The sequence below is a fragment of the Nymphaea colorata genome, chromosome 3 (genome assembly GCF_008831285.2).
Source record: "Nymphaea colorata isolate Beijing-Zhang1983 chromosome 3, ASM883128v2, whole genome shotgun sequence".
NCBI lineage: Eukaryota > Viridiplantae > Streptophyta > Magnoliopsida > Nymphaeales > Nymphaeaceae > Nymphaea > Nymphaea colorata.
This window is the reverse complement of record NC_045140.1, coordinates 6,489,899-6,501,504: the sequence shown is the minus strand read 5'-3', so window position 1 is coordinate 6,501,504 and position 11,606 is coordinate 6,489,899. Positions and strand designations below refer to the sequence as shown.

Below are 11,606 nucleotides of genomic sequence, written 5' to 3'. Positions count from 1 at the left end.
TAAATCTCGTCAATGATAATGATAAATGTGATAATCAATGAAGGAACACACTGATCAATGGTTGCATTCAAGCTTTCAAAGGAGGCCGGTAGACCCAGTCAAAGCGTCTCCTATATATGGAAGCTTTTATTTATTTCATCATTTTTTATTTTATTCAAAAGAAATACCTTTTTCTGCAATTCTTTTTTAATATTTTTTCCTGTTGGTGCGTTGATTGTAATTTATGTGCGGCTAATCGTTTACTGAGTAAGCACGTGAAGAAGACCCATGAAAAATATGTATCAAGTTTTTTGGATTAGTTATTTTGGTGCATCTTAATTTTTTTGTACTTTTGATGTTGGCATATTATCATCATGCATTTTTTTATCTGAATATGGATGACAATTTGATATCCTGATCGTACCTTACACAGCGAGTAAATTAAATCTCACGCTTGATTTAACTATATATTAATTATCATGATAGGTGTGCTCAAATTATTTCAGTATAATCTGCGTCAATGAAGGAAAAATATTGTTTAAACTATTCATAACGCAGATGGAACTAGCCTCAGTAGGGAGAAAAAAAAAAAGATTCACTGACATTTTCATATTTGGAATCAGAGAAAAATTCTGAGATAAAGTCCGTCACCCATAAAAGAGGCCATAAGGTCCTCCATTTCTATTACCTTGAGGGCTCTCTGCTTCTTCGATTTCAGTCATGGCAGCGGTGCAACATTCAATTTATGTACCATGCTTCAGCACCTAAGACATAGAGGCATAATGTCAATGAGAATTGAATTATGCATTTGTGTTTTTACAGCTTCTTAGCTCGACCAGCTATATTATGCTTAGAAGATCACTGGCATTTTTTTTTAAGTGTCATTATTTCACATAATGGACGAGACAGGGTTTGGTAAGTGATCAATCTCTCGTGGTGTCAACTCCCAATACTTTAAAAAGGGAGAAAGAATATACAAGTTAAGGTGTAACCTAGAACATCACCCTAAGCATCGAAAGCAATTTATTAGGGAGACGAGAGGAAGGGATGGGGTTAGACTCTCAACCAGGTGGAAATCCTCTTCCTACTAGCACGGAAAGAGACATTCTTTTTTTGTAAAATGGATCTTGTTCAAAATAATAGAAATGCTCAAGTTTTGCAAAGTTTTCTAAAAGATTTGCATTAATGTGAATTCGGCCCACTTACTAAATAAAAGTTGATTTCCATCGGAAGGATAATAGTAACAAAATTAATAACAACAATAATAATAAACAACTGCTTATGCGCTTATATTTTTTATATGCAGATGGTTAAATCATCCCATCTTCTTGATAATTTTTTAATTAACCTTGGAAGGTCTACGGACCGCTTGACCAGCATGCCACTGTCATATTAAGATAATGCCAGAAAGCACCTCAGGGTGCAGAATAACGATGTTAGGAACTTGATTAGAATGTAAGTTCATGTGTCAAAGAACTTTCAGACAGGAAAACAAGAGAAAAATAAAAGTAACATTTTTTATGAAGTTGGTGACTGCGATTGGTCATTAATTAAGCACTTGTAAACTCTCTTAGAACCTTGGGTAGGTGAGAAGTCGGCCTCAAAAGTTCAAGAGAACTATATAACGGTACTATGCAATGGCAAAAGCAAAATTGGAAATATATTTTAAAAATTATTTGATGTCTTGCATGTGTTTCCCCTTAAATCTTTTTTTTTTTTTTTCAAGTCAAGTTTGAATGTATATATATTTGGACTATATAGTTAGCAACCCGCGACGGCTCTTTCTTTAACAGTTAAGTTTTGTTTGATTACTTTGCATCTAAGTGTCCAAGGTGATACAAGATCTTAGATCTTAAAGTTTCAAACCCTTGATTTCTAACAGGGATTTGAAATATGCATATTTTTATAGAAATAACTAAGCATAACTCTTAAAAGCCATCGATCTCAAGTCTTTCCCTTGGTATTCATGGACTTGAGGCATACTGAGGATCCTAAATTTATAGCTCGGAAATTTGTTGTCTGTTAGAACCATAATCACAGAGTTTTAAATGGCGAGGTTTTTCTTGGGTGTAGTACGCTCAACTTGAAAAAAACAGGAAATGATTGAAAAATAATTAGAAACATAAGAAGCCAGTATTAATCACAGTGAATTAATGAATGCTACTTACTTAATTTGAAGGTATTTTAGTCATTCTTGCTAGTAAACTTGGTTTAAATTTAACATAATTATAACCTTGGTGAAACTTAAAGAAGTATGTTTTCCATTAACTCTGAAAAAAAATTAGAATATGTGCATGATACAATGATCAGCGATATTGTAAACATGTTGAATAGTTTGCGTTAGTCTTCACTCGAGATCTTCAGACTCTGAAAATCTGAACTCTTGCGTGATTCAGACTGTCAGGTATCCAAAGAAGATAAAAACAGGAAATCAGATTTGTGAAACAATGATGTATTGGGCCGAAGGGGCACAGCCCAAATGGGGTGACTTTGGGGCATGTTCAAGCGATGTGTCTCTGGTTCGAGACATGGAGGGTTGTGTTCTTGTATCATAACAAAACTGGTTATATGAACCCGAGTAAACGTAACCATGTGGCCACAAGAAAGAGGCCCTTAATATCTTGCCACTTGGTACTGAATCACCTGAATATATTGCCACCTGGTGTCGATCATGAGAGAATGATAAGGCTTTAGCTCTCGTTATTAATTCTCCCACCCATCCGATAAACTGGACGAGAATTTTGGTGATAGGGAAAGGAAGCCATCGGGCTCTCGGCGCAGTCAGTCGTGAAGATTGCTGCAAGCTGATCAAGCAATGAGAGCAATGGCAAGGTCCTTAATACTCCTTAATTATATGCGGATTCATGCACTGGAACTAGTGGTGGAGCTAGAATTTTTTAGTTGAGCTGACAGTGGTATCCCACTCAGGTTTGGTGTCGACATTACATGTGGTTGCACCCATGTGCAGGGGGCCGTGATACTGTAAGTTTTTGTGGGCTGGTGAAGGCAGTAGCCCACACCAGCACACAAGTAGTTCCACTACTGCCTGCAAAGAATCCTAACTCAAACTAAATGTGAGAAGGATATCCATTGGGATGTGGACTTGTTTTGGCTTGTAGTAGGCATTTCTTCAACAGTTAATTAAGCTCCTTTTATTGGCTTTTCATGCCTTATCTGGAGCAAAGGTAGGTGTAGGCAAGTGTGGGCAATTGCCCATACACAACCACAAAAAATACTCATTTTTATATTAAGATATTGAGGCAAGTTTTTTTCATTTACATGTTGATGCTTCTTAAAAAGTTTAAAATTTATTATTAGTGTCTCTTAACTAACCATGCTTCTCGGGTTTTTTGAAAAATTGCTTATGAAAGCTAGCTACTGGTTCATTTGAATTTTGATTAGATTTTTTCTTTTTGGTAACGCGGAATATTCTTACAAGGACCAAAAGCTTTAATTGAGCTCTGATGTATAGTTTTCACCACAACTCCCTTCATAATTTTCTTCTTACCGTCTCCCTAGTTAGATTGGTTGAGTCAAATGGAAAAGTGAATCTCGTCAATGATAATGATAAATGTGATAATCAATGAAGGGACAAACTCATCAATGGTTGCATTCAAGCTTTCAAAGGGGCCAGTAGACCCAGTCAAAGCGTCTCCTATATATGGAAGCTTTTATTTGTTTCATTATTTTTTATTTTATTCAAAAGAAATATCTTTTTCTGCAATTCTTTTTTAATATTTTTTTCCTGTTGGTGCGTTGATTGTAATTTATGTGCGGCTAATCGCTTACTGAGTAAGCATATGAAAAAGACCCATGAAAAATAATATATAAAGTTTTTGAACTAGTTATCTCGATGCATCTTAATTCTTTTGTACTTTTGATGTTGTGATATTATCATCATGCTTTTTTTTATCTGAATATGGATGACAATTTGATATCCTGATCATACTTTACACAGCGAGTAAATTAAATGTTACGCTTGATTTAACTATATATTAGTTGTCATGATCGGTGTGCTCAAATTATTTCAGTATAATCTGCGTCAATGAAGTGCAAATATTGTTTAAACTATTTGTAACGCAGATGGAACTAACCTCAGTAGAAAAAAAAAAAAGATTCACTGACATTTTCATATTTGGAATAAGAGAAAAGAGGCGTGAAGGTCATCCATGTCTATTACATCTAAGGTTCTCTGCTGCTTCAACATCAATAATGGCAGTGGTGCATCATTCAATTTATGTACCATGCTTCACTACTTAAGACGTAGAGGCATAGTGCAGAGAATTGAATTGTGCACTTGCCTTTTTACAGTCCCTTAACTCAACCAGCTATATTATGCTTCTTGAAAAAGATCACCCGGTGATGTTGCCTTTTTTTTTTCTTTTTTTCTTTTTAAGTATCATTAGTTGGCATCATGAACAAGGCAGGGCTTGGTAAGTGGTCAGCATATGTTTCAATCTCTCATGGCATCAACACCGGGTACTGTAAAAAAAAGAGCAACAATATAAAGTTAAAGTGTAACGTAAAACATCACCCCTAAGCATCAAAAGCAATTTCTTGGGGAGAGGAGAGGAAGGGATGGAGTTCGACTCTCAACCAGGCCATAGGATGAAATCCTTTTCCTACTCACACGGAAAAAAGACATTCATTTTTTGTGAAGTGGATCTTGTTCAAAGTAATAAAAATGCTTAAGTTTTGCAAAGTTTTCTAAATGATTTGCATTAATGTGAATTGGACCCACTTACTAAATAAAAGTTGATTTCCATCGGAAGGATAATAGCAACAAAATTAATAACAACAATAATAATAAACAACTGCTTATGCGTTTATATTTTTTATATGCAGATGGTTAAATCATCCCATCTTCTTGATAATTTTTTAATTAACCTTGGAAGGTCTACGGACCGCTTGACCAGCATGCCATTGTCTTATTAAGATAATACCAGAAAGCACCTCGGGGTGCAGAATGACGATGGCAGGAACTTGATTAGAATGTAAGTTCATCTGTCAAAGAACTTTCAGACAGGAAAACAAGAGAAAAATAAAAAAACCATTTTTTATGAAGTTGGTGACTGGGACTGCTCATTAACTAAGCACTTATAAGCTGTCTCTTAGAACCTTGGGTAGGTGAGAAGTCGGCCTCAATAGTTCTAGAGAACTATTATTAACAGTACTATGCAATGACAAAAGGAAAATTGGAAATATATTTTGAAAATTATTGGATGTCTTGCATGTGTTTCCCCTTTTTCCCTTAACCTTTTTTTTGTTAAGTCAAGTTTGAATGTATATATATTTAGACTATATAGTTAGCAACCTGCTACGGCTCTTTCTTTGACAGTTCAAGTTTTGTTTGATTACTTTGCATCTAAGTGTCCAAAGATGATACAAGATCTTAGTTCTTAAAGTTTCAAACCCTTGATTTCTGACAGGGATTTGAAATATATATATTTTTATGGAAACAACTAAACACAACTCTTAAAAGCCGTGGATCTCAAGCCTCTCCTTTGAAATTCATGGACTTGGGGCATACTGAGGATCCTAAATTTATAGCTCGGAAATTGTAGTCTGTTAGAAAATTGTAGTCTGTTAGAACCATAAGTTTAAGGTGGGGGACTCAGGTCCGAGTGTCGTTCATGATTCGAAAGATGAAGATCAAGAGAGAACTAAAGGAACAGTGTGATAGATTTTAGACTTCATTAAGGGCTACGTCACATGGATGAGGGGTTCTGGTGGGGGTGCAGGCCCCTGTCACATCAATGGGGGTGCTGCATCCTTTTTCAAGAGTCCATGTGACATAGATTCAAGGTCTTCAGTTTGGCCTGCTCGTGCAGTTGTTATTATATGTTAGATTATCTCTCTCTCTCTCTCTCTCTCTCTCTCCCCCCCCCTTTTTGACAACCCAAAACCATGAGTCCGGAGACAATGCTTGCTCAAGTAGTGTTGAAACCAAGTGACTCCTCTACATTGGCTTTGGGCAGGGATTGTCGCTTTTAGGTAGCAGCCACAAGGCCAGCCAATGCTACAACAAGGCTAGCAGGGCGCTATGAGTGTATTGGCTCAAACACCCAGGTTCAACACCGAGATATGTTCGTCTTCCTTCAAAAAAGAAAATGTTTTCACTTTTATTTTTGTTATTATGGGAGGTTTGGCAACAGTAACAGTTTGTTATTATTTCATGAATTGGTCCCAATTTTAGAACAGATTCATGCAATAGTAACAAATTGTTTTCATTCCTGAACAGCTCCTACAAGCAGTTTTTCTATTTTTCATAAAAGATCATTTTCATCCTTTCAAGCTTTGGACAGCCACTCTAGTGTTGGGGCCCCCATCATATAACCTGCTTTGCAAAATTGAGGGCTAGGCATTCTTAATTTCTCATAGTGGCAGTTATTTATGTGTCCACGTGTATGTGTGTGCATGTATCTCTACAAATCTGTGAAGGAATTGATTAGCCTTGCTGAGAACTTTCAATTTGAGCAACTAGCATACACTATGAGTGGTTAATGGTGATCTGGTTTGGTCTCATGTTTTGTTGGACGAAGTGAAATGAAAGCTTACACCAAGTAGTAGCAATGTAGATGTGATCGCAACAATTCGAGTCATGTTTTCTGGGTGTATGGTTTAGTTTTTGTTAGGTTGATTTATATCGCTAAGTTTTGAATCGTTACAAACATAGTCCTTCTGTTGATTTCTAGGTTTCCAGCCATCAAGAATCATACATATAAGGTCATTTAGAAATAATGAGAGAAACGTAGGTTCCAAGTTGTCTAAGCGACGGTGATTTTATTAAAATTACATGGATAAATCCTGCTTTTAATCAAACACATTGGAGAAGCGCCTCCGCAAGAAATTTCACTCAAGACGTGCAACAAGACAGTGTTGAATCCAGTTGGATAGTCTTCAAAATCTACCATATAAAGCAATATCAGTCACAAGTTGAGACAGACAATTAGCTGTTTCTAGTATGTACAGCACACGTTTAAACAAGGCAGGCCAGTAGCTAACAGAAATTGCTATTCACATCTAATAATATACACTGTACATTTTGGTACACGAAATTCATCCAAGAGTTCTCAGCCAAGAACTGCATGAAATCTGTATTGATCCCATCTATCGAGAGAGAGAGAGAGAGAGATGATTCTCAGTTCTCCCCTAATCTATAAACAGTACCGACATAGTTTTCTATGTCCCACAGAAAAGAGCCAATAGCAATAGCCTCCAGCAGTAACCTCTTCAAACTAGAAAATGTCACCGTGAGTCTCTCATCCTCCAGTACATTAGCACCATTCTCATCAGATCTCCCAAAGAGTGCCCAGCAATGTTTCTCCACAAGGTTTACTGCTTCTTTGGACCTAAGGCTTGCACATCTCTGAAACGATTCTATATCAAATGACATAATATACTTTTTAAGAGTGTCTCTGTAAACGCTCCCTGTGTACTGATATTGAGGAGAAGCACATGTGCAGTGACTCCCAAGCCTTTCAGACACAGAAGTGGCTAAACTGACATCGTCTAGTGTTTCAGACCAAGAACCAGGAGATGGCAGCCGGACAGAACAAGTGACTGGAAGTCCGACGTCCAAATGGATCAGATTAAGTTCAAGGCAATGCCTTTGGCTGGCAGACTTGAGAAAATATCCATACAGAACTGATGCAGCATAGACTCGTCCAAGGTGAAGTCTGCAAACCCGAGCTGCAGTCCAGTTATCAGTGACAGTAGATTTACCTCTCTGGCCAAGGACCCTACAGAAGTGTTCTTCAATCATTTCCAGAATCTCACATCCATGAACTGACTCCAGCTCTCTATCCTTTGATGGCCATGTACAGAGTTTTCCGTTTCTGATGCATCTAATCAGCTTTGGAACCAATGGAACATTGATCTCCATAAATTTGTGGACAACTAACATGTACATGACCTCCTCCACGGCCGTTTTGCATTCTTTTTCTCTGAGTTCAGCTATTCTACTGCAGAGTGGTTACGCAGAATTAGTAATCAACAAGAAGAAAATTTTAAATTTTTGTAGTATCTCTAAATCAGCCAGTCAGTACACCATCATCCCAAATGAGGAAAGGTATAAGCATTAGCTCCCTATTCAAAAACCTGAGGTGTATTAACTTCGACAGCTAGACAAATTTATGCACCACAATATTCAATAGCCAGACACAATAACAATTCAGAAAAAATAATATTGCACCTCAAGAAAAAATGGATGGACGAGACAATCATAAAACCTCCACAGAAGGCACTCATGACATGCGAATGGGTCAGTCATCAGGAAGCAAAAGAGAATTCTAAAGTGATAGATAATGGGCAGCGACAATACAATATGACATAAGTTTTCAGATTACATGTTTTATTAGATATAGCTATTAGGCCTACCAAACTTATTTAACAAAAAAATGCTCAAACGTACATCAAAGTGACCTAATATCTGGCCCTTGATTTATAAGTAGCACCCCTTCTTCTAATCCTTTTTAAGATGGATCCAATTAATGTATATTCAAAACTGAAAATGTTGCGTCCAAACTATGTCATTCCCTTTACTGCTTCAGACAACAGATCTGAGCATGTGACCTGAGTCAGTATCACATATGTAAAGAAATTGTCTGCACTCAGTACATTCAAAACCAAAAAATATTGTTTCCAAACGAATATGCCTTTCCCCTACTCCTTTAGACAACAAATCTGAGCAGATAGTATGACTCGATATCACATGTATAAAGTGTCGTGCAAGTCAGATACATTTACTATAAGATGAGCAATAGATTATAAGCATACCAGGTTAAGATCCACAGGCATGCTGCTACTTCACAAGAGCCATGTAACCAAACTTGTAAAGTAGAGCCAAGCGCTTTACAAATGATTGTTTGTCTATCGGACTATCCCAAAGGATTATGTAACATATATTACCTTCTTTACTATCAGGTCTTTCTCCAAAGCAATAAAATGTGGTCTGCAGCTAGGTTAAGAACCATACGAATGATCCTACTTCACAAGGGTTGTTTGACCAAGCTTGTAAGGTAGGGCCAGCTCTCCAAATGATTTTAGCCCATTGAATTATTCAAAGGGGTCCATAATATGTTTTACCTCCTTTATTGTCGTACCTTTCTCTAAAAATTAATAAAATGCAGTATGAAACTGATCACCTTTGCATTGCTCAACTGTCAATAGAGTTCTTATGCAAGCTAGATTGCATTACCCTCTATAAATGATTTTTCGCCTATTGAACTATCCCAAAGGATCCCATAGTATGTTTACCACCTTTGTTATCATACCTTGCTCCAAGATAAAAGAATGCAGTATGCAACTGATCACCCTTCGCATTATTCAACTATCATTAGGGTTCTTAGGCAAGCTAGACTGCAATACCCACTCTGGAGCTGTCAATACATTGAAATAAAAATGGAAGAGGACAATGTGAATCCAGCCTCACCAGCTCCAGGCAAATTTCACTCATGTCGTTTTTATTATGCTTCACACTTTTAACTAGTATAAGACCCAAATACCATATTTTTTAAACTGTGCATTGAAGTTCAAAAATATGTTTCCTAATTCAATCACCTAGGTACCTTTTCTGCAATCTCTCAAGTTGGAACCACATTGCTGTGATCTACAGAAAATCAGGTCAGACCACACACAACCCAATTACATGAGTGACCCAGATATGGTCTTCATTCAGGTAGATGCCAACCTGACCCAGATTAGCGTTGAAAGTATCCATTTCACAAGCTGGACTAGAAACTAACGAATAGAGGACACCAATTCATGACTGCACTGCTTTGTCAAGCAATCCAAAGCTGGAAGCAGATCAAGCGTACCAATTTAGCGCTATTACTGTCAGGTCAGTCCAACATTGCCCTGTCTCTGCTGCTTCTCCCAATATTAGGTTAGAGAAGGATGTTTTAACTAGGTCGCCAGAATTCTCTGGTACATGAAGTTAGAAGATAGACACACTGCTGGTCTTGAAGAAAGGAGGGAACTAGTCCTCCTTAGGCCCGTCTCATTCACAACTAATCATGCTTAACTATCTCTTACTAGCCCACCCCACAATGCTCCAGTTAATGGTACTAAAAGCAGACAAGCAACCTGCTGTTCACCAATACTAACTTCAAACCCCTTCAAAGAGGAAAATGAATCCAAGGAAGGAAATGTGGGATTCACCAATACCGGTGCTACACATGTTCGTCCTATTCATCATCGATGATGCAAAAGTATCTTATACCAAGCCCTCCTTATTTTCCACTAGTTGATGGTAGAAAGAAGACATGCATAATGCTGATCATATGCACCAAATTCGGAGTCCAAAAACTAGAAAGTTAAATAAAATCAAATTCCACCATCAGAACTAGCCTTCATCGTGACATTCCTTAGGAACCACACGAAACTGAATAACCTAAGGTGAATAAAGAAATTACCAAGCAAAAGTAAAGGAGTAGAATCAGAAACCCCTACCTGTGAAGGCACCATTCATCCGTGCCCACATTATTCATCTTGCGAGCGAGAGCTCCATCTCTATCTTCCGACAACTGTTGGAGCTGCTCAGCAGCAACTGCGCCAAAAATGTGAGGCTGGTTTCTCAGGACACCACTCAAGAACATCCCCGCCGGTGACCGCATCTCCAAGGGAGCAGCCACACCGCCGGCTTCCCGCTCGCTTCCTCTGGCGCTCGCTACCGGAGCCCGCGCTCCACTAGCATATCTCGCATTCCGACCCCGCAAAGCCAAACTCTACAAATCGAAACAAAACCCAAATTCAGATTTGTCATTTCAGAAGAAAACCTATATTTATCAGCCAACATTTTCTGAACTCGATGCCCAGTAGCCGAGACAACGTGTCAAGCCTCAATTCGCGGCATTAATTTTCTGTTAGACCATCTTCGAATAAACTCGTCAGGAGATAACAGAACCAACCGGAGAGCGCCTCGGCGGTCGAAATCCGGCAACCAGACGATGAAACGATCTGCGCTCGAGGAGGCTGACCGCCGATCGATGGAAAGTGAAGCTCGGCAAGTTCTTTACGCCTATACGTCGATAGCAATGGTCCATCGATCGCCGAGACGGAACACGAACAGAGAGAGAGAGAGAGAGAGAGAGAGAGAGAGAGAGAGAGAGAGAGAGGAAATGGAGAGAATGGGTTTCATAGAACGCGTTTGGATGTTGGGACTCGGGAGATGCCAAAACGGCGGGGCCCACGTTTTGGATAAATTTCACTTATGGCTCAGTAAGGACGCCAGCTCCTTCAGACGAACGAGTCGGGTTCGCATCGCGCTCAGATCCGGACCCAAAGCTGACAGTCTCGAATCAAACTCTGGTTGGACTTGGGGAATAGATTAAGATCTTCCATTTACGATGGTCGACTGGATCTAAACGGGTCGGATCATAGTTTTTATGACAGCTCCGATTAAACAGATTCTGGTCCAGCGAAGTATCGAACATTCCTAAAATTGGGTTTAAAGTAGCGAAGATCCGATTTACAAGCGTCAGCTTGAAAACCTCATATTTATGGGTCTCAAATTGGGTCAGTATCCATACCAACTTACCAGAAACTTGCTCCGATTTTCTCTGTCTCTCGCTACCCAAGTCACTAGCAGTTTTATTTCACACCGGTTCAGTTACGACTTCACAAAT

General features: G+C 38.5%; 1 protein-coding gene across 1 annotated transcript; it reads right to left on the bottom strand.

The window, feature by feature from the left end:
• Positions 1-6,976: 6,976 nt before the first annotated feature.
• On the bottom strand, positions 6,977-11,092 carry LOC116249531 (UV-B-induced protein At3g17800, chloroplastic). The gene is made up of 3 exons (XM_031622645.2): positions 10,890-11,092; positions 10,432-10,706; positions 6,977-7,943 (listed from the first exon to the last, which is right to left on the bottom strand). The coding sequence occupies exons 1-3, from the start codon at positions 11,022-11,024 to the stop codon at positions 7,121-7,123; spliced, it is 1,233 nt and encodes a 410-aa protein (XP_031478505.1). The 5' UTR covers positions 11,025-11,092; the 3' UTR covers positions 6,977-7,120.
• Positions 11,093-11,606: the final 514 nt, after the last annotated feature.